Below are 24020 nucleotides of genomic sequence, written 5' to 3'. Positions count from 1 at the left end.
GTATTCAGTAAAGCAATTACTTCGAACGCCTATTATTATTGAATTATTACACACACACACATATGCACACACATTTATATATTCAGTAAAGCAAATAATTCAAACGCCTATTATTATTGAATTATTACACACACACACACACATATATATGCACACACATTTATATATTCAGTAAAGCAAATAATTCAAACTCCTATTATTATTGAATTATTACACACACACACACACAGATATATATATATATGCACACACATTTATATACAGTATTCAGTAAAGCAATTACTTCAAACGCCTATTATTATTGAATTATTACACACACACACATATATGCACACACATTTATATATTCAGTAAAGTAAATAATTCAAACGCCTATTATTATTGAATTATTACACTTACATATACACCCATATATGCACACACATTTATATATTCAGTAAAGCAAATAATTCCATTAGATAGCGCCTATAGGATATCGAGAGACAGAAGCGGCACCGTCGCGCTTCCGCCGCACTGGGCAGACGGGCCCCTCTCCAAGAGACCAGCGGGGCCTGCTGCAGCCCAGGGGGCCTACTCTGAGCAAGGCGCCCGTGGCCCGCTACGCGGCCTCCTTCCCCGGGCAGAGAGGCGGGCGAGGGCCGGGGAGGAGGAGGAGGAGGAGGGCGCGCCTAGGCCGCGGCTCTGAGGCGGCTCCTCCCTCGCCGCCCCCGGCCGCTCCGCCCAATCAGCTCCGGCCCGGCTCGGCCGGCGGCTCCTCCTCCTCCTCCCCGGCAGACGCTTCCTTTCCCTCCAAGCCGCCGCCGCCGCCGCTGCCGAGCGAGGAAGAGCTTTCGCCGGCCAGCCTGGGCAAGCGCCGACGCCGACGCCCGCCATGGACGTCCAGCGGCTCTGCAGGGGCCCGGCCGGCTCCGAGCCCTTCTGGGTGAGAGAGGGTGGGGGAGAGATGGGGCAGCAGCCCCGGACCCAGAGGCCGGGCTTTGTGGGGCGGGAGGGGGGTCCCGCCTTGCCCGCCTTGCCTTTGTGTGCGCCGCCTCCACCCTCGGCAACTGGGATTCAGTGGGGAAACTGGGAGGCTGGGACAAAGACACCCGCCCCATATCTTCCCTTTTGAGGTGCATCATCTCTCCCTCCCCCGGTTTTATTTTTCATTTGGTTTATTACAGAGCTTGGAAAAGGTGCAGGGTTTTTTTTTTTGTGGGGGTTGTTTCTTTTTCCCCTGACAAAAAAATATTTTATTGGTGTGTGTGTGTGGAGGGGGTGTTTAAAGGCAAGGAGCAGCGAGGAGGAAAAGCTGCAATGTTTGGGGAGAGGTGATTTTTGTGAGTGTGAACTCTGTGCATGCTCTGGGGAAAGGGAGGTCTTTCTCCTGGCAGCTGTGAACTGCCCCCAAGACCTGCAGAGGAAAGGCGGTATGCAGATTGAACAGGCCAATAAATAATTGGGAGATGATCCACATTTTTAGCCCGGCTGCACAGTTGGAACTCGCTGCCACAAGCTGTGGCAAATGGGGATTGGAAAAATTCTCAGGCTCGGAGCCATGTATCTGAATTTTAGTCTCTTGGGTTACAGAAGGCCAGTTGCAATTATGTCCTACTTCTGGGCTGTTGGGGTTTCTGCTTGATCCCTGTGGTAAATGGGTTGCTGGACTTGGGATGTTCTTATTCTGACTAGGGGAGTAACTCCCCATTGAGCGCACAACAGGGCCTGCTCATGAGTAAGCATATTAAGGATTTGCACTGCTAGGCAGTCACCCTTCACACTCATTAACCTGGGAGTAAGCACAGTTGCATATGCTTCTGAGTCATGTGTGTGCATTTTGGGCTCCGCTACTCTTTTTTTGGTGTCTGCTTTAGTCTGTAATTTACACACACTGTAATGCTAAGCATGTTTACTTGGAAGCAAGTCCCATGGAGCTCAGTGAGGCTTACTCCCAGGTGAGTGTGCATGGGATCATAGTCTTTCATATAAGTGGGCTTAACATATTATGTTTAAAATTGCATTAGAACTGTCAGCAGTCCCCCATCTCCCTTCATTGCCATGAATATACTGTGTTAAACTCATTCCAAGATCCCTGCATTGCATGACCCTCATGGCCCCTTCCAACTCTACAATTCTATCATGTTGCCAACTGCTCACTGGATGCAACCTGGAGCAAAGAAATCAGGTTTGCACCCGCTCTGCTTTTGCCTGCTCTCATTCAGGATCGTCAGGTGATCCCCTGGCCTGCTTCTAAACGTGGAACGGTTTTCATAAAGCAGAAAAAGGGAGAAGCCTTTGCAACGTGTCTGTTTTTTTTAAAATATCTGTTGGATCTTCTTTCCTGGTACTGGCCGCCTGGCAGTTGCTATTGTGGCTAATCTCTGGTTCATCTTTTGTAGAAGCGTTTGCTTTTGTGCTGGTGTCATGTTTAACACGTCACATGGAAGCTGTGTGTTTCAGATGGCATGTTTTACCCTCTTGCAAAACTTCAGAAGATGCCCTGAACTTGTTTTGCATTCCTTTTTTCTTGTTCTTGTTCTGAAGTGGCTTCTGTGTTTAATGTGGTTAGGGTTGTCTTTGTTACGAAGCGATGTAATATGTTACACACACACACACACAACTGTGTGCACCAACAGCTTATATAACAGGCCCACACCTAAGAGATTGTAATATTGGAGTACAGGGCAAGGAAGTGGTAAATGCTGCTGTCTTAACTCCTGTTACAGATAGGTAGCCGTGTTGGTCTGCCATAGTCAAAACAAAATAAAAGAAAAAAAATTCCTTCCAGTAGCACCTTGAAGACCAACTAAGTTAGTTCTAGGTATGAGCTTTCGTGTGCATGCACACTTCTTCAGATACAGTGTGCATGCACACGAAAGCTCATACCTAGAACTAACTTAGTTGGTCTTTAAGGTGCTACTGGAAGGAATTTTTTTTCTTTTCTTTTGTTTTAACTCTTGTTGCTTTTCTAAAAAACAAAAACCTGTTTTTGCTGACTTCTGCATCTGTTCCTTTGGATTTAATTTCTGTGTGCAGAAGCTACTTAGGCTGCAATCTTGTGTACCCTTAACAAGAAATAAACCACATTGAACTCTATGAAATCAGACTTTTGTCTGAGTAGATGTGTAGGTTTGCATTGTTAGTGGAAGTTTCTTTATTTCTGACATACGGTATATTTGTTGGCACACGTGTTTTAGAGAGAATCTGACACTTGGGGGCAAATACTTTTACTTTTCTGCTCTGTACTGCAATAATGAGCCTTAATGCTCTTGAGTGATGCAGGTATGTGAAGTGAAGTGGCATGACTCCAGTTCGGTGAAAGTTTGCATGGAGAAATTATGTCTCATCATGGCTTTCTCTTTAGAATTTCATAACCAGTGAAAGCTGGAGGTAGTTGGTTTTACCTGGTTCTTGTCATTCGTGTATTGTGCATTAATAAAGTGGCTTTCTTATTAAATAAAAGGGGCCTTATTTGGTTAAAAGCATTTATGCTGCATAATTTTTGTAAGCTGCTTGAGGGTTTTTTTTTAAACAAGCAAGCAGTATATAAATTGCATTAAAAAATGAGCAAAAAAATTTTTCTGAACCTCTGAGCAATGTACAGTCTAAAATAACAAAACTCTGTAATTGAAACAAAAAATGCAGCCTAAAACCAGTAAGCAGCAGTATGAAAAGGAAGTAAAACAGAAATTCAAAAGATTCAGACACATGAAACAGAGCCCTATCTTATGGGCCAGGGAAAACCTGAAAAGAAGTATCACATGATGTGCCATTTGATCCTTCTTTAAAAAAGAAAACTGGAAAATCCAGGTGATCAGTCTGGCAGAGCCCCCTCCCTTAGCACTGACCGTTTCCCTCCACTGTTCCCAAACTCTGGATAATTTTGGCCTACAATCCCCATTGTCCCCAATCACCAGTATCAGCTGCATGAGAGGACTGCAGCTTCTAGTTTAGCCCTCCCCAACCTAGTGCCCTCCAGGTGTGGTTGAACTACCGCTCTCATTATCCCTTCCCATTGGCCATGTTGTCTGGGGCTGATGGGAGTTGTAGGCCAAAACCACTGGCGGGCGCCATGTTGGAGAAGACTTGGTCTAACTTTGGAATTGGGGCAGAGGCACCTCTCGCACGCACTTGTATGGCTCTGTAACTGCCATACGTTAATTGCACTGTGTAAAAAAGCAGCCTTGCACCACCAGGAAGCCTGGCACTAATTTGTATGCACCCATTTGATCTGATGTAAAGCTGGGTGTGTCAACCTGCCTGCTCCTTTAGATCAGCTTCTGATGCCTTTCCCCGAGTGCACACATCCATTCTTTGAAAGAGATCAAGTTAGCTTTCGTCAACCTGGTTCCTTCCAGATGTTTTAGACTAAAAAGTTCAAATCATTGGGGAAGGCTGGGTTAAGTTACCAGAGTGGAGCCTTGTCCTGTGTGGCAGCACCCTGTTTATGAAACTCCCCCCTGGGACATGGCAGTAAATTGATTGCCTGATGTTTTATGGATCCATTAAAGCATCTGTTGGCAAAGATTCCTGCTTTTTCATGCCTCCAGAAGTTGGCTCGATGTCTGTTTTTCCTCCCTTTGCTGTTTGTACTGTTCTTGCGTCAGACTTTTGTGGGTGTTTTATAATCTGATATTCTGCATGAGATTTAAATTACTTTGATGGAATATTTTTTTGATGGGAAAAGTGGGATATAAAGGAGTTAAATACAACATTTTATAGCTTACCATTGGTGGCTACCATTTTTATGCTTAAGCAAGAACAAAAAAAGTAATGCGCTGTTAGTAAGATATTGGTTGGAAATTTGAGAGTGATTAAAATGGGCATTTCTGTCAGCCACTTTCCTTTTTTTTACCCTGTGTAAAAACTTCCTCCATGCTGAAATTTTATTAATGGTCATAAGCAGGGTGGATAAAAATCAATGATTTTTTAAAAATATAAAAATGGGTTTATTTTTTTAAAATCTTTTTTATTTAAATTGGATTTTTAAAATAAAATGTTTTTGGAGGAAAAAATCTTTCTAAAGATAGTTTTCTATTTAAGTTACATTATAGTCCAAAGGCTATTTATCAGGAAATAAGAATTTGTTTTAAGTTTTTCATGTGTGCTGAAACTCAGCCTAAGTTGAGTGTTTTGTTTTGTTTTTTTTTAAAAAGTTTAACCACATCAGTTAACAAACATGGATACATATGCTATAATGTTATTGTTTTAGTTAAATAAATGGTTTAAATTGTTATTAAGGAAATGATTATTTTCCTCCTTCCAATAAAGTACAGCAGAAAAGTTGTCCAAATATAAACAGTTAACTTATTTAACCTCACAGTAAGTTCATAATTATCTGTCTATGTATTTCTAATAGTATAACCAAATCAGTAATTTTTGATATCCCAGTAAATGTAAAAACTACTCTGAAAATTTATTATTCAAAAAATGAAGCCTTCTTCTGGTTGTAAATATTAATATTATACCAGCAGGAATGTCTTTCTGTAAAAAAAAAAAGATTTAAATCAAGTCTTACTGCCTAGTGATTTAAATTGTGATTTAAATCAAATCCACCCTGGTCATAAGGGAATTTGAGAATATGTCCAATACTGTGGGTTACTGCTTAGGTAACTGGTTTGTCTGTCCTCAGACTTGTGCAAGGGTGTATACAATGGGGTTCCTCTCCCTCATGCAAATATTATGATTTACCACTTGCTTTCTACCTGCATCTGAAAATTGCACAGAAGACTCTATATATAAGTGATCTGTCGCTGTTGGCTGAATGAGCGTTCAGAGCACCATTTGCAACAAGAAAGGAACGAGGCCTGACTTACTGGGATCACAGTGCTCTGTGTGTTCATGTTCATGGGGGTGCGTCCATGCCCTGGGGTGCTTGCAATTGCTAAGCCAATAAGTAGGTTCTTGCTCTCCTGACTTGGTAAAGAACCAGCAGCTTTGAAGTCCCACCTAGCTGCCCTTGCAAAGTCAGGGTAAGTTGTAGCTTGCTATTTTGGCCGAAGCTTTGTGACTAATGAAGGACTTCGGAAGGTTGGAACGCTTTGATAACTGGACCCACCGGCTGGGAAATAGTTATTGCACAAGCCAAAGTTGCAGCGGAGACTTGTTGAAAGGGAGGTTCCCTGTGGGGACTCAGATTTTCCTAGAAGGCCCTTCTTGTGTGTTCTGCCTTTCTTGCTATGGCAGTATTGGTATTGCTGGAGGGAAGCGTGCCTTAAATCAGATTCCAGTTGTGTGCAGCTAAACAAAATTGGTAAGGGGTGTGCGTGCAAGGCTTTCTAGAATACTTCTGCTATGAGGCAGCTCTGTAAATTAAGCAGGTAAATAGATATGGGGGAAACAAAATGTCACTTGGAGAAGGATCTGAAATATTTTCCTGGAAGCTTGAATTTGTTTTACAGTCGTACCTTGGTTGCCAAACGCCTTGGAACTCATACATTTTGGCTCCCGGATGATCGAAAACCGGAAGTGAGCGTTCTGGTTTTTGAACGGTTTTCGGAAGCTGAGCATCTGGCGTGGTTTCCGATTGACTGCAGGAAGCCACGCTTTGGTTTTTGAATGGTTCCGGGAGTCGAACGGACTCCCAGAACGGATTCTGTTCGAGAACCAAGGTATGACTATTCTGGATTGTTTCCTTTGATGTTTTAACGTGTTGCAAACCGCTTCGGGATTTTTTTCTTTAAAATATAAAGCGGAATAGAAATGAAATAAATAAGAAAAAGAAATTTCATTGAGTGGAAAACAGTGCCTATACTTTCCATTGCGGCACCAGCAACCCAGGTTTAAGTTGGCCTGGCGCCTGGGGAATTTCTAACACTGCTCCCCACTAGAAATTTGCTGTTTGCATTCCTGTACCTGCTTTGATTTTGGTGGGAATTTGTGGGTTCCTAGTTCCACTGTAGAGCTGCAGTATTATGCACTCTAGGCTAGAAAATATAGGCCTACTTAAGCCAGTTAGATGGGCATGGTGTGGCACAAGGTGTGCCATCCTCCTCAGCCTCATGGTCAGTGCTTTTTCCTTTAAAAAAAATTGTTTAGGAGTACTCTTATTTTCCTACTCATATGGAAATACTGTCCCTCAATGAGGCCAAACATTCACAAAATGTTTAGGGGTATGTGTAGCCCTGTGTCCCCCCAGAAGAAAGCACTGCTCAGGGTAACTATTAGCATGCCAAGGGCTCAAAGTATTCATAGACAGAGGGGGCTGCCTGGTGTGCCTCTGTGTGACTCACTGCTCTGGTCTTCCTTTCTGTCTGCCTCCATTTGGGACGGGTAATTCTTCCTCCAGCCTACATCCCGTGTGTTTGAATAATTCGGTCACTGCTGATGCAGACAGCAAAATGATTTGTTCTCCATGGAGGCTACCTGTTGCCTCTCTGTAGCAATTGCTGATTTCAGATTGCCTCCGACTTGCACAGACGGGGAAGGTGGGCCTATCTGCAGATGGAGAATTCTTAGTCTTCTACACAAGTTAATTGTTTCAGGTGTAAGAGCATGTCTCTAACATTGATTCTCAAAACACACGAAGGCCTAGAAGTTTCAAGAATGCAGTCATTGGAAGAAGCCTTTCAACACAGAGTTGGCTGTGGGCAGAAAGAAAGGGAGTTTATTGTTTGTTGAAGGTCATGCTAACTCCCTGCTGAGTTTCCTTTCTTATAGTTTTTAGCAAAAGTTTCCATTGGTGCAGTATGCAAAGTCCAGTGTGTCTAGTTTTCAATATGTGTGGATGTCCCTTTCCTTATACAGTACTGCAGTAACTGATTGAACATCATGCATTCTCCGTCTCGCTTCTGTTTTTGGCTTTTTTCCAGAGTTTGACAAGAAAGCCAAAACCTTTACCCAGTTCCATTTAAGTCCTGCCTTGGTGGCCTTAATTAAAAGAGCAATTACTGTTTTCTGATTCTGCTGTTTTGCCTGCTAACTTGTAGTCGTTCTAGTAATGTTGAAAAGAGAATGGCTTTGTTCTGTGTCTCTGTAGGAATGGAGCTGTGTGGCTGATTGTAACAGCCTGAGTTTCCAGTGCAAACGGATAATTCACCTAAACAGGCTCAATTGAAACAAATTTGAGCTGCGAAAAACTCAAGCCTCTTAGTTCTCTTCCCTTCCTACCAGATTATCTCCCCACATATCATGGGTTGCCATCACAGTTTTGGAAATTATAGCTGAACTGCTGGGATTGGGAGTAGGGCCAATGGTTAAATCAATAAACACCTCTTCTTTAATAATACTGAAAGTTAATGTGCATATGGGGATATGTGCCAGGCATGTAGGATTATTATAAGTTATGCAAGTATATTGGAGGCTGAACAGTAGTTATGACTGCAATTTATTTATGGCGAGAAAGATGATTAATTGGAGCGAATGTGCCATTTCTCTAGAACAGGGCAGTCTAACTTTTCTTACCAAGTGGGCCACAAGAGTTATTCAACACAGAACTCTCGGACCACACGCTTAATTTAATTTCCCCATTGTAAATTAAAAGGGTTTGCAATATATTTAATATACACAATATATTTAAATATATGAATTTTAAAAAATATTAAACAGAATTAATACACAAACAGATGGTAAGGGGAGAGAGACGTTATGCTGGCCACATAGCTGGGATAGCTCAGTTTATTAGAGCGTGGTGCTGATAACACTGGGGTTGCAGGTTCGATCCCCGAATGGGACAGCTACATATTCCTGCATTGCAGGGGGTTGGGCTAGATGCTCCTCAGGGTCCCTTCCAATTCTACAATTCTGTGATTCAGGCAATGCCTTGCCCCACCCTCTAGCCCTAGGAGCCTGGAGAAGGGAACTCCTGCTGCAGGCATTATGTATATGTGTTGCTGATTTTTTGAAGAACTGAACAGTGAGTCATGAGGATGGGGAACATGCTTGTATGAATTCAACAGTGCTTAGTTAACTTTTGGCTGCTGTTTGTTAAAGCTTTTAATGCTGCTTTATAGATTATGAATGCTGTGAATCCTATAATATGACTTTTATTGTAATTTTTTATTGTAATTATGCCATTCAGCTTTTTTTCGAGCTGTTTTGTAAATAGCGTCTTATAGATTGTAATCGTTTTACTGGTGATTTCTTAATTATTCTATATGGTTTATGTTGTATTTGTGATGTTATATTAGGTTATCGTTTATTGTTTGAAAGCCAGTTTGTGGCTCACGTGAATGAAAAGTGACATGGAAATAAAATCAATCAATCAATCAATGACGCACACACACAAAATATAAGGCTTTAAGATGCTTTTCCTTGAATGTTGCCAAGGGCCGCCCAAACAGGCCTTGCGGGCTGGTCTCTAGAGCTTTTGCTTTTGTTGAAACTGCCAAATTCCTGGAGAAAACATTTAACGGATCGGCTCCTATGTGTCTCTGCTAGAGAATATTTTTACTCCTCAAGGATACCATCTTCGCTTCTCCCTGGTATTGTTAGTTATATTTATGCTGTCCTTCCTTCGAGGAGCTCATGGGGATGCATAAGAAAACTCCTCTGCATTTTATCTTATTTGTACCCGGCTCAGGTAGGACTGAGAGACAAGAGATTGGTCCCAGGTCACCTGGTGTGTTTCATGGCTGAGTGGTGATTTGAACCGGATTCTCCCTGGTTGTTCTCGTAATACCCTAACCACTACCCCTTCTCTGGTAAACCTTGCAAGCTTCAGTAGTTGTACAGGTTTCTCATATAGGCAGAGAGCCATGGTTGCATTTGAACCTCCTTTTCCTCAAAGTGTGAGCACGAGGCACATATTGCTTGTGAGGCATCTGATCGGCCACTTTAGGACTGGGATGTAGGCCTTGATTCAACCCAGAACAGCTCTTTTTGTGGATTGGTTTGTTGTTGTTTAGTCATTTAGTCATGTCCGACTCTTCGTGACCCCCTGGACCAGAGCACACCAGGCACTCCTGTCTCCCACTGCCTCCCGCAGTTTGGTCAAACTCATGCTGGTAGCTTCGTAAACACTGTCCAGCCATCTCGTCCTCTGTCGTCCCCTTCTCCTTGTGCCCTCCATCTATCCCAGCATCAGGGTCTTTTCCAGGGAGTCTTCTCTTCTCATGAAGTGGCCAAAGTATTGGAGCCTCAGCTTCACGATCTGTCCTTCCAGTGAGCACTCAGGGCTGATTCCCTTAAGAATGGATAGGTTTGATCTTCTTGCAGTCCATGGGACTCTCAACAGTCTCCTCCAGCACCATAATACAAAAGCATAAATTCTCCGGTGATCAGCCTTCTTTATGGTCCAGCTCTCACTTCCATACATCACTACTGGGAAAACCATGGCTTTAACTATATGGACCTTTGTTGGCAAGGTGATGTCTCTGCTTTTTTGTGGATTTAGCACCCTCTTTACAACCTGTGCCACCATTCTCCTGCATTTTACCTTATATTCAGATAAGGTGCTGAACTTTTGTGTGATTTTCTCCCTCCGCCCCATAAGGAAAGATCGGAAGCTTTTGCTTCCATTTTCAGTTTAGTGTTTTGTCTGAACCCTAAACTGTGGTTATCTTAACTATGGTTTGTTGTTAGCTAGTTTCAGCCAAACATACTAAAGAATTGCCACATTTGTCTGGGTTTGGATACAGTGGTAAACTTCAGTTAATTTAAAGATAGGAGCGAGTTTTTTCCCTGTTCTTCCCCTGACTCCTTCCATGCAGCAACAGACTTTCTACCCAACTCATCTTTTTGTTTCTTTCCATGGCTTAGTGCTTTTTTCTGCAGATATTCATGACTCATGATTATGATGAATGCTGTGCAAGGAGAACTGAAGTTTGGAAATGATACTGCACAGTACTTAAAAAAAAATATTATTTTTTACTGTCACATAAAAATGCTAGGGTGAACTATGTTTAGGACACGGCTGTTCTGCTTTTTGAAGTCGTGCAGGAAACATCTCTTCCTGCCACGAGAAACTGCGTATAGCAAAATTCTACCTTTTGCACCGCTGTTGGAAGGAAAACATGGCCCTCCTGCCTTGCTTGACATCCCTGAAAAGAGACCGCTGTTTAAAGGGCTGCAGTTTGTTCCAGTAACCCGCTGAAATAGAATGCGAAAGAAAATCTGTTTACTCTGCATTTGTGTGACCCACGCTGGAGCAATCTGTTTGAGGACTGCCGCTTCTCTTTGGGCTTTAAATGCTGAGAGGGTGCCTTCGCTGCCTGCTGGTGGGCCCTGCAGCCTTCTGACTCTGGCTAATCAATAGCACCACTGTCAAAGCTGATCTGGACATTTCTCGTGTGTTTTTGGGCTGCTGATCTGGTGGTTTCCCCGTGAATGCCGTTTGCAGCAGGGGAAACGAGAGGGGTGGAGAAAAAGGCATTGTTTGAAAAGGCCAGTGTTTTTCATATGTGGCACTACACACAGTAGTGTGGCGTGGGGGACACACTGGGTTAAACCACTGAGCCTAGGGCTTGCCGATCAGAAGATCGGCAGTTCGAATCCCTGCGATGGGGTGAGCTCCCGTTGCTTGGTCCCTGCTCCTGCCAACCTAGCATTTCAAAAGCACGTCAAAGTGCAAGTAGATAAATAGGTACAGCTCTGGTGGAAAGGTAAACGGCATTTCCGTGCGCTGCTCTGGTTCGCCAGAAGCGGCTTAGTCATGCTGGCCACATGACCTCCGGAAGCTGTACGCCGGCTTCCTTGGCCAGTAAAGCGAGATAAGCACCGCAACCCCAGAGTTGTCTGCGACTGGACCTAATGGTCAGGGGTCCCTTTACCTTTACATGCAGTAGAGGCAACTCTGCTATAAGTTACATTTGAGGCAAGCTTATTGTCCACATTCTCCTTGCAACTTACAGTTTTTGTTTTGTGGCCCCCCCCCCAGTGCCTTTCATACACCCAGTAAATCTTGCCCTTAAAACAAGCTGTTGTTTCATCAGTTGCTTGGCTCTTACAACTAGCTCGCTCTTGGGTTCACAACTCCACTACACCACGACCCTTTCTCTAGGTATTTCCCATTTTTCCTTTCCCAAGAGGTGCCATAAATCAGGACACTTTGTGGAATTTCCATTCTGCTCAGAAGAGAGGAACTGTGCTCACTTAATGAACGGTTTTCTACTTACCTGTACAGCCAGTGTGTCAGTATCTTTATTACTGACACATCCATGGATTTCCTCTGAATCTTGTGCCTGTTGGTTTTTATTTTAGTGCCGGTATTATTTCCGCCTGTGGAACTCAGTGCAGAATTTACAAGGGTCCCCAAGGGGTCTGTTGAGATACTGAGCCAATCTCAGTTGCTTAGCTTCAGCATAGTGGCTGGATCATGTGCCTTCAGACTGTTTTTCACAATTTCTTTTACTTGTTTTCTCCAGGAAGCGAATTCCCTTGTGCTTCTGAATTGGGCAGGCTGATTTCAAATCTATTTTATAATGTAACTGCAGGGCTTAATGATGCACGATGCGGATAACAGTATGATTGCTCTTATTCTGAGATAAGTGAGTTGCTCTGTTAATATGTCCTAATAACCTTGCAGAAACAGATCTGGCCAGATCAGATCAGATAATAATGTTTGCCTACGTAGTTGATGGTTGCTGCAAAGTACATACATGCAGGTTTTCTGATAGTGACTTTTCTGTGTCCAGTGTCTGATATGCAAAAAAAAAAATGTAGCTTACTAATTCAGATTATATTTGTCTTCAAAGGATTAAAATTCTAGAAATACCTGTTGCAGTCTCCATTGGTGCACAGTAATATTAATTGGCTGTTAAGTGTTTTGAACTCGGAACAGGTTGCTTTGCTTTGTCCTCCTCTTTGGCTTGGAGTTTCCAACCAACATTGCTTATCTTTTTGAGCCTCTTTGTAGCAACTTGCTTGCTCTTTTCTATTTCCTTTAGTTAAAACTGCAGATTGCCAGGATCTTTCAATTTGGTGCTAGGAACACAGCAAACTTCTGAGTGTAGTTAAAGTGTAGTAAAAGCAAAATAACAGTGGCAAAGGTTGTTTTGAGGTGCTGTTTGAGGTAAAATGCATGCAGCAGATGTTCATTGATTTGCAGAGATAGATTTTTCAGGCATTTTCTTCACAGAAGACCTGGTTGAATTGCCGGTGGCTGTAATTACCTGCAGGATTTTTTCAGGGAGGGGGCAGCAGTGTTTGCCATAGGGATGGGCACACCCTGCCATGAAGTAGCAGCATATTGCAGTAATTCCATTTTCGATGCATTGCATCTTGTTGCACAGTTAAGTCATAGAAAATACCCGTGGAAGAAGTTGGTGGGGAGGTGTGTATGGTTTTTCTCAAGGTGGTCAAAGTTTTTTGGATGTGCCCTCAGATGACCTTTAAGATGACTCGGTTCAGCTGAGGGTTCTTCCTTGGGGAACCTTTCCACAAGTCACCCACCTGTTGCAAGCAACCTACTTGTTGCTTCTGCTCCCCCCAAATATAACGGGGGTCAGAAGGGACCTGCTTTAAGAGCTGGTGTTTGTTTCGCTCCTGGGATCCATCCCAGGTCGTGGTATTTTAATAGTTCACAACATCAGAGGTGGAGAGAAATATACCAAGCTCATCCCACTTGAATAGTCTGCTTTGTATCTTTTGCCAAATAAAAACATTAGTGCCTAGCACCGGCACCAGCTAATTAAGGCCACGCTTGCACAAGCAGCAGATAAGGTGGCAAGTCTGTTTCTGGGCAGTTATCGCTTCAGGCTGGGAGTTTGTGTGGCTGGATGTTTCCCTGTGAAGAAAATTCCCTTTATGTAGATAATCAGCTTGTTGAGAAAGCTAGTCTAGAACTGTCCTCTCTATGATAATCTTATTTTCTCTCTCTGGGATTTTTCTTTTTAAATATATATATATATTTCCCTTCCGCCCGAATTTTGGATGAAGGAACATTGTTGTGTGATTTCCCCTGCCGTGAACCTCAGTCTGAAGCAGCAGAGCAGAGAAATGAGCTTCCCAGGTTGACGAGCTCCATGTGCCCCTCACTTCCCGCGAGATCTGCCTTTCTCAGCCTTGGGTCCCCAGATTTTTTGGCCTACAACTCCCATCATCCCTGACCACTGGTCCTGTGAGCTAGGGATCATGGGAGTTGTAGGCCCGAAACATCTGGGGACCCAAGGTTGAGAACCACTGCGCTAGATCATGTGCAGAAACTACCTTCTTGACTGTTGGTCTTGTCTGCTCAATCTCCTGGAGCCTGTCTTTGCACGCAGGGGAAGTCCCTAACTCACTGAGGGTTTGGGACCCCACCCCTGGCTTAGCCGGCCAGTCAAAGCCATTTCCCAGAACGTGGCTGCTGTTGCCTGCTGACAACTTCTAGGAGCCACAGGTGAGAGCCGAGTGCAGGGTGGGGACCAAAGATGGACAGACTACCCCAGAAGGAGCACAACAATGGCCAGTGATGATGGGAGCTGCGGTGAAGCAACACCTTGTACTAGCCCATCCTTGTACTAGCCCTTGAAAGCTTCTGCCATCTGAAGACATCTGAAGGCAGCCCTGTTTAGGGAAGCTTTTAATGTTTAATAGAAAGGAAGACTGGAAGAAATTTAAGGACTATCTACAAAAATATTGTAAATTGTATGAATGTTAAGAAAGATGTAAGATTAGCAAAAACATGGCTTCAACAAACTAGTTATAAAGAATATAAATTTAAATTTAATTGGAAGACGAAAAGATAAATTTTGGATAAGTAACATTTTATGATTAAGTTTCAATAAGAGTATGTTGAATCCCAAAATTTGAGATATTAATATTGGAAAATTATACTATATGAATTAAACCAAGTTAATAATTTGCTGGTAAAATTTATGAATTTAGAAAGCAGGAACAGGGGTTGTGAGGAAGCCCAAAGATGAATATGAAATGTGGATATTGGAAAAGATTGTGTTATTATCTATGTATTTTATTGTTAAACTAAAATTTAATAAACATTATAAAAAAAAAATAGGCTATTGTATTTTAATATTCTGTTGGAAGCTGCTCAGAGTGGCTGGGGAAACCCAGCCAGATGGGTGGGGTATAAATAAATAAATAATAATAATAATAATAATAATAATTATTATTATTAGTCTGTTGCAACCAGACTGCTGCTGTTTTTGGGTGCCTTTCCAAGGGATGAAGAAGCAGGTGTTGACCCTAAGCTCATCCTTTAAATGTGGTGTGAGTTACTGGATTATTGCAGGATTGACAGTGCGTGCAACTGCCCTGAAAGGCTGAAGTACTGATAATGCCAGCGGAAGTGGTGCGAAAGCTTCAGTATCTCTGGAGGGCACAGGAAAAGGCAGGAAGGGCACCTGCCTCGTCTTCGTTACGTTAACTTTTAAAGTAAGATCTGGTGTGTGTGTGGGGGGGCTGTATGTGCATCCTTTTGCACGCTCAATAAGCTTCCCAGATTGAAAAGGCAGGTGCTCAAATGTCAAGCATAGGCTGGGGTTGAAAGATGCCTTGCTATATTCAGCCCCTGGGAAGGTTATGTGAGGCTTCACTCGGCGCCGGGTTCACCCAGGGTCACCCACCACAAAAAAAAAATGTGAGCTGTCATGCCTTCACCCCTCCTCTACTTTCCAGAGGCTCCTCTTAACATCTGCAGAGCTGTCAACAAAGGAGTGCAGATTCAGGTCATGCAAAAATGGCTTCCCGTCTCTTATCTTTCCGTTGCCCCATTGTGCAAATATAGTCCCTTGCGTTTGTCCTGCATTTTCCTTCTTTTAGCTCTGAGCATTCCTGTCTTTAAAAATCTTCCCCCGCTTCCTCATTTAACAAAGTCTTTGGTTTTCCCCTCCCCTTTTATATAATTGCTGCAATCACGTAAGCTGGGGCGTGCTTATTCTGTGAGAAGGGAGCTCACATTCTGGGCTTAATCTCCCCGTGGATGAATTCTAAGCAGGTTGCTGGGTGACAGGCTGGGGGTATAAAGTTATTATTTTTAATGGGTTGTATCCTATCTTAGTCCTACTCAGTGGACCCGATGAACATGGCTAACTTAGATCTGTTGACTTCAGTGAATCTGAGTTGAACTTGGCTGGACAAACTTGTTTTATTCTCTACTTGATCTCTGGAGTTTTTGTTCAGACCAGGATTTCCTTTTCCCAACAGGGCAAGGGGCGGGGAGCTTGATGGCAAGAGGGTGAAATTGGTACACAATAGAACCAACTGTCTTAAAGCTAAGTGTTGATATGCTCTGTAACGTAAGCTGTGTGTTGCATCACAAATTCTGCAAGGAATGCTGTAGGCGTGGGATAGCAATAGCCAAGAAGCCTTCGCTGCAAAAGACATGCGGTTAGGGGAGTGAAATTCTATACACGCTTTTAAGTCCTGCTGAACACGATGGGATTTATTTCAGTGTATGCGTTCTTGGGATCAGGCTGGAAGGCTTGTGAGTGCAGCACCCACCATGGAGTGCAGACTTAACAAAAGCCGCAAAGGTACTTTGTACTCCTCGTCCGATGACTGAACTACAACTCTCCACTTAAACCAAAAGCAAAGCTGTCACCCCAAAACCTGTGTGTTTGTATAGAGATTATGAAAGCTACCAGGCTGTATGAGTCTCTGAAAAGGTGGAGATATCAGCCCTGATTTCCGAGAAGAATAAACTCTGTCCTCATTGCAGAGAGGTGATCCTTAAATGCAACTTTTGCTAGATGTGCTTCGAAACTATGAAATTGTTTTAGAGTTGTTGTGTGTGTTTTGTAACGGTGCTGAAATAGCACACTGTTATTTTGCGTCATTTATATACTCTTCTCCTCAGGTTCCCCAAGAATTTGGAATTTCTAAACAGAGAACAGGAGAATAGGGGAGCTAGGTGGGCTGAAGTGATGGGAACTTGCAGAATATGTGCCTCTTCACCCAGGCTTTTCAGGGTGGCTGATTTTGTTTTAACCACCTGGAATTGATGAATTGCCACTACCTGTGCTGTCCTTTGGCCTGATTTTAATTTTTAATTTTTCAGACATTGTTTTCTTTGTGTTCAATCCTGGGATTGCACACAGTAAAAAAAACAAATAGATATGGACAGCCATGAGTAAAGGACAAGGAGTTGCATCGGGCACTGAATCCCTTGCCTTGTGCCAGTACATCTCTATCCCCATCTTTGGGCACCAAATTCCATGCATGGGACGGGACAGGAGACCATTCTACACTGCAGAGACAGACATCATGTCCAGAACCCTTGTCTTTTTTCATTTGGGAAGGTTTCGTGTACCTTCTTTACCCTGGCTTATAGAAGCCTCAGAAGGTGTCTCCATGAAAAACAAGAGTGTGTGTCGTGAACTGACCTTTGATCTTTAGATGAAGGGTAGTGTACAGATTTAATAAATAAATGAATGAATAAATCTCTGTTGAATTTTGATCCAACTTCCCATTTCCTTTGGAAGGTACTTTCTCTGTTCTCACCATCTCTCCTTCAGTTACGGTTGGCTTGCTGCTCAATTGGGTGGGAGCTTTTTAATCTTTTGTTTTTTTCCATTAAAATAGCTTTCCCTTTGCCCACGCTCTGCTCATAATTAAAAATAGCCAGCAAATCTCTCTCACAGGGTTTTGGAGGGGCTACCGGGAAAGCTAAGCTAATCTTGTTAGGGCATTTCTGGCATTGCTGTGAAGTAATCGGATGCTGTGTCATTACAAGCGCCAAAAACTCAGTGGGTGCGATCTGGAAGGCACTTTTTTTGCTGGGCGTCCTCCCCTTGCTGAAATCAGGCTGGTGCTGTGAAATTCCTTGCAGCCTCTTGCAATGCTGGAAGGACCCACAGCATAGAATTTGATAGGCTTCATAGAGAGCAGAGCTGCTTACAGGTGAAATCTTGCAGGGTAGGAAGCAATTGTATTATTGCAGGGTTGCTGAACTGAGTTGGCTAGAATCTTGATAATATCTATTACTGCCAATTTGATTAGCACTCTGGCGCGGCTTCTAGGTGTGCTTTTGAAGACGCCAGTGTATATGTTTGAAGATGGGACGCGGGTGGTGCTGTGGTCTAACCCACTGAGCCTCTTGGGCTTACTGATCAGAAGGTTGGTGGTTTGAATCCCCATGATGGGGTGAGCTCCCTTCCCTCTGTCCCAGCTCCTGCCAACCTAGCAGTTCGAAAGCCATTGCAAGTAGATGAATAGGTACCGCTGCGGTGGGAAGGTAAACGGCGTTTCCGTGCGCTGCTCTGGCTTCTGTCACAGTGTCCCCTTGCACCAGAAGCGGTTTAGTCATGCTGGCCACATGACCCGGAAAGCTGTCTGCGGACAAACGCCGGCTCCCTCAGCCTGAAAGCGAGATGAGCGCTGCAACCCCATAGTTGCCTTTGAGTGGACTTAACCATCCAGGGGTCCTTTACCCTTTTTTTTTTTACCTTTTACTTTTGAAGATGCAGGGTGGTTTTCCCCATGGAATGCACCAACACCAACACCACCTTTCCCCAATTTGGTGACCTCGGGATGTGTTAAGATTACAATTCCTTGCAACCCTGACCATTTATTGGCTAGGGAAAACAGGTGTTGGGCCCAAACTTCTGAAGGGAACAGGTTAGGGAAGGCTGGTCTAAGCTTTGGCATCCAGGTACACACATCCATAAGAACATAATAAGTGTCTGCTGAATCAGGCCAATGGCCCATCTGTTCCCACATCTGGGTAGTCATCGTGGCTACACAGATGCTTATGGACCCGGACACAAGAACAAGCTTCCCCTGCTGTGGTTTCCAGCAAGGGGTGTTCAGAAGCATATTGTTTCCAGGTTTGGGGGCAGAGCATCGCCATCAAAGCTCCTCCTCATGTTTGTCCAGTGCTCTTTTACAAGTCATCCAAAATGGGGGCCATCACTGCCTCCTGCGTGTGAGAACTCCATAGTTTATGCGCTGCCTAAAGAAGTATTTTCTTTTATCCGTCTCAAATCACCCAGCGTTCAGCTTCATTGCATGTCCACGAGTTCTATCGCTATGAGAGAGGAGGAGGGAAACTTTCTGTCTGCTACTGTTCTATGCCACGTACAATTTAATCCACCTCTATCGCGTCTCCTCTCATTCACATCTGCAACCATTCCTTGTAGGGGAGCCGCTCCATCCCCTGTTGCCCTTCTCCGAACCTTTCCCAACTCTGACAAATACAGTGGTGCCTCGCAAGACGAAATTAATCCGTTCCATGAGGCTCTTCGTCTAGCAGTTTTTTGTCTTGCGAAGCAAGCCCATTGACAGCTTAGCGGATTAGCGCTATTAGCGGTTTAGCGGCTTTTAGCGATCAGCTGTTAAGCGGCTGATAAGCGGATCCGCTGATAAGCGGATTAGCGGCTTAGGAAAAGGGGGGGGGGAGGGAAAAAACCCCGCAGGAACTCGCAAGACATTTTCGTCTTGCAAAGCAAGCCCATAGGGAAATTCGTTTTGCGAAGCGCCTCCAAAACGGAAAACCCTTTCGTCTAGCGGGTTTTCCGTCTCGCGAGGCATTCATCTTGCGGGGCACCACTGTATGCCTTTTGAGGCGAGGCAGCCAGGGAAATGGTGTGAATTGCCATTTGCCCGAGTGGCTGCAACAAGTCAGAATCGCTCTGTAGATTACCTAGTAGGAAAGCTTTGCAAAACTCGGTGTTTCGTTTTTTTTCTTTTTGGGAGAACGGCTGTAGATCAACAACAGAGCACCTGCTTTGTATGCAGAACGACACAGGTTTGTTTCCTGGCAACCCAACATAGGGCTGGGAGAGATTGCTGCCTGAAACCCTGGTGAGATGCTGCCAGTCAGTGTTGACTGTACTGAGCTAGATGGGCCTTTAAGTCCACTTGTGTTGTTGATTGTTGTTGCTGTTTTAAAGCGACAAAATAACTCACTTTATGAGTGGAGCAGTCAACTTTTAGGTCAGTGTTTGGAGACTTGACTTGCACACGACTGGAGGAGCATAATGTTTCTGAGTTGGCATGAACCAGACAGACAGGAAAACCACCAAGCAAATGGCTTGGCACAACAATACAGCAGGTGACCCTGTTGCACCCAGTTTGTCTGGGCTCAGGCTAATGAGACAGAGGAACAGGAAGCGAGCAGAGGAGCCTCCCTTAAAAGTTTTCTTGCCCAAAGACTGTGTCTGGTCTCAGTAACTTCGCCTTGACGCTCCTTGCCCGTTACGCCAGAAACCCGAGAGTTAAAAAGTGGCTTTCAGAAACGGAAAACAATTCTCGCTTCCAAATTCTTCCTCTGTTTCCCCCAGCAGCAGTGATAGCATCAGTCCGGAGTAAAGTTGCAGCATCTCAGTAAAATCTAATCTCTAGATTATCTCTTGTCATTTGTTGACAAGAGTATTGCAGGCAATACAAAGCAGCAAACAGCGTAAATAGATAAGCATTGGCACAGCCGTATCAGTAAACAGTAAGCAATATAAATTTGTCAGTCGATAGAAGCAAAAGCCGTAGCAGGCACAACTAGCAGTGTGTGGCGGTAGCAGTGAAGGTATAAGCAGCATATGAAATGCAGATATAGTTTCAAGTATAAATAGAGCCAGAGCAAGCTTAAATAGAACAACAGAAGAGCGGTAGACACCTCCCCAGAAACACACAGCCACCCACTTGCAAGGAAATGTAGTCCCATGTCTCCAGCAAAGGCCCAGGCAAGGAAGTAAGAACCCCCTCCAATTGAAATAGAAAGACGATTGAAAAGAAACGTAGGAAGCTGGCTTGTAAGAGCTCATTGGTGCATTTAGTTTCTCTCTGCAGTGACAGGCAGTGGCTCTCTGGGGTTTCAGACAGGGAGGAAGCATGCCGGTGCTAACTTAATTACATAAATATATCTGCTGACAAGGAGATTCGCCTTCTCCTGACAGCATCTTTTTTACCTTTATCACCTACAAGGAAGGTATTCAGTGGGTGCAGCTCTCTCGCTTCCTCGCATTTCCATGTGGAAAGAAAATCTTCACTGCTTTTTGGGCTTCCTCTTTGCCCTTCAGCCGTTAAAGGCATACGTACCCCACCAAGTAGCATTGCTTATCAGCAGGCCCCAATCCTCAATGTATTTACTTTCATTGACCTTTCAGTGTCACCACAAGAGAATAATGCTACTGATTTGTAACACTGTTGTTGTTCAATTGGCGGCGATTGATCAATCGATTCATAAAACTTTTGGCCAAATGGCATTCCTGAGATAGCTCAGTCGGTAGAGCGTGAGACTCTTAGTCTCATGGTCGTGGGTTCGAGTCCTGCATTGCAGGGGGTTGGGCCAGATGAGCTTCACGCTCCCTTCCAAGTCTATGATTCTATCCTGCCTTTTGATTTGAAGGCTCTCCAGGTGGCCTGCAAGAAGTGGGAACAGAGGAAACTGTCTTATGCAGAGGCAAACCACAGGCCCATGGAGCTTAGTATTGTCTGCACCGACAGGCAGCAGCTCTCCAGGGTTTCAGGCAGGGAACCTTCACAGCCCCACCTGGAGATGCTGAGGATTAAACCCAGGGCTTTCTGCAAACTCTACAGCGTGCTAACCCGTTCCCTTCTTTTCTCAGGACTGGAATTTAACATGGTACACCGAGAACCCAGACTTCACCAAGTGCTTTCAGAAAACCGTCCTCACCTGGATCCCTTGCATTTACCTCTGGGCTTGCTTCCCAATCTACTTCGTGTACCTCCAGCGCCATGACAGGGGATACATCCAAATGTCGCATCTCAACAAAGCCAAAACAGTAAGTGGTGCATGCATGCTCCGATGAAAATAAAGGTAAAGGTAAAGGTACCCCTGCCCATACGGGCCAGTCTTGACAGACTCTGGGGTTGTGCGCCCATCTCACTTAAGAGGCCAGGGGCCAGCGCTGTCCAGAGACACTTCCGGGTCACGTGGCCAGCGTGACATCGCTGCTCTGGCGAGCCAGAGCCGCACACGGAAACGCCGTTTACCTTCCCGCTGGTAAGCGGTCCCTATTTATCTACTTGCACCCAAGGGTGCTTTCGAACTGCTAGGTTGGCAGGCGCTGGGACCGAGCAGCGGGAGCGCACCCCGCCGCAGGGATTCGAACCGCCGACCTTTCGATCGGCAAGTCCTAGGCGCTGAGGCTTTAACCCACAGCGCCACCTGCGTCCCTTCCGATGAAAATAGGGACGTCCCATTCCATAATGATAATTTTACTATTTATACCCCACACATCTTACTCGGTTGCCGCAGCCACTCTGGGAAGCTTTCAACATATATAAAAACATAATAAAACATTGAACATTTTAAAAATTTAATGCTGTATAGTTTTTAACACTCGATTGGAAGCCGCCAAGAGTGGCTGGGGAAACTCAGCCAGATGGGTGGGGTATTAATAAATTATTATTATTATTATTATTATTATTATTATTATTATTATTAACAACTTCCCTATACAGGAATGCTTTCAGACGGCTTGGGGGGAGGCGGCTGTTGGATAACTTCATGCCCTCCAACATCTCTCCAGTGAAAATAGGGACATCCTAAGGAAAAGCAGGACATTCCAGAATCAAATCAGAAACTGGGATGGCTTCTCTTAAGCCCCTGGAAACTAGGGACACTTGGAGGGTCTGCATGATATATATGAAAGCTAAAGTCTTCAGAATCAATTGTTCCACCAGCCCAGTCCAAAGCAGCTCCATACAAAATGCTGCTAAGAGACCCTGTTCTCCTAATTCTTTGTTTCATGAGGACTATTCATCTGAAAACAATCTCTTTTTTCCTGTTTCAGGCCTTGGGCCTCTTATTGTGGATAGTCTGCTGGGCAGACCTTTTCTACTCTTTCTGGGAAAGAAGTCACAACATTTTCCGAGCTCCTGTTTTTTTAGTCAGCCCTACGATTTTGGGCATAACAATGGTGAGTGAAAATGATATTTTATTCTTCTGCGGCTTCATTTTAGCAGCGGAACTTGTTTTGTTTGTAACCAAGGACAATGGGGACAGCTAAAACGAGCCGTTTCCACTTGTAGGAAACCTCATTATGCTTGTGTCCTGATTGTAAATCCCAGCAGTAGCTTGTTGCTGCCTTGGTGCAGCCTCACCAGATCGGATTCCTGCACAACGCCTGATCAGAGAACCAAGGAGGAATGGCTTCAAAAGTTAATGGACTATGCGGAAATGGCGAAATCTAATGGACTACAGCGGAAATGGCGAAATCTACAGTGATAAAAGTGACCAACTGTTTATGGAAGAGTGGAGACCCTTTTCGGACTATTTGAAATACTGTTATAGTCAAATGAAAACACCGGCAGGGTTCGAATCACATGCGCAGAATGAAAACAATGATAAGTGAAACAGAGGATAATTGTATTAGATTAAAGTTTGTCATATAAAGCAGTAGGTATAAGGTGGAAATAAGAACATCACAGAAGTAAGAGCAGGAAGTCAAAATTTTAAGAAAAACATATGTTGAAATATAAGTAAATTTTTAAAACCTTTGAAAATCAATAAAAACTATATCTTAAAAAAAATACAGTCGTACCTTGGAAGTCAAATGGAATCTGTTCCGGAAGTCCATTTGACTTCCAAAACATTCGGAAACCAAAGCGGGCTTCTGGTTGGCTGCAGGAAGCTCCTGTAGCCAATCGGAAGACGTGGAAGCCACGTCGGACATTCGGCTTCCAAAAATAGTTTGCAAACCAGAACAGTCACTTCCAGGTTTGCAGCATTCGAGAGCCGAAACATTCGGAAACTAAGCTGTTTGAAAACCAAGGTACAACTGTGGATCAATAAATATCATAAAGTTGGAAGGTACCCTGAGAATCATCTAGTCTAATCCCTTGCAATGCAAGAATATATGACTGTCCCATATGGGGATCGAACCTGCAACCTTGACATTATCAGCCCCATGCTCTAACCAACTGAGCTGTGTCCAAGGGGAGGATTTGTGGCCTTGTTCTCGTTTTGCTTTGCCATCATCGTTCTGATGGAACAGTAATCTCCTGCCCTTTGATATCTCCACAGCTGCTTGCCACATTTTTGATACAGTACGAGAGGATGAAAGGAGCCCAGTCTTCAGGAGTCATGTTGCTCTTCTGGCTTATTGCGCTCCTGTGCGCCACCGTAACTTTTAGATCCAAAATTATGCACGCCTCGAGTACGGTAAGCAGCCTCCGCTAAGCACAGATGACTCTTTGGAATCGTGAAGGGAATCAGTTGCTTGTTTAATGATTTAACTCGGGATTCTTGGCAATCTGTGCAG

The 24020-nt window shown here is 44.1% G+C and overlaps 1 protein-coding gene across 3 annotated transcripts in view; it reads left to right on the top strand.

The window, feature by feature from the left end:
- The first annotated feature begins 780 nt into the window (after positions 1-780).
- Positions 781-24020, top strand: part of LOC307203127 (multidrug resistance-associated protein 1-like) — a 77721-nt gene continuing 54481 nt past the window's right edge. For 2 of the 3 annotated variants that reach the window (XM_079953665.1, XM_079953664.1), the window contains exons 1-4: positions 781-922; positions 21360-21536; positions 22551-22676; positions 23783-23920. In XM_079953665.1, coding sequence (XP_079809791.1) covers positions 872-922; positions 21360-21536; positions 22551-22676; positions 23783-23920 — 492 coding nt within the window. In that variant the 5' untranslated portion in view covers positions 781-871. The remainder of the gene's footprint in view (positions 923-21359; positions 21537-22550; positions 22677-23782; positions 23921-24020) is intronic. The other variant, XM_079953666.1, reaches the window with a different exon arrangement.

Source organism: Podarcis cretensis (genome assembly GCF_951804945.1).
Source record: "Podarcis cretensis genome assembly, chromosome: 14".
Taxonomy (NCBI): domain Eukaryota; kingdom Metazoa; phylum Chordata; class Lepidosauria; order Squamata; family Lacertidae; genus Podarcis; species Podarcis cretensis.
Note: the sequence above shows the minus strand (reverse complement) of the source record. Positions and strands in the feature narration are given on the sequence as shown.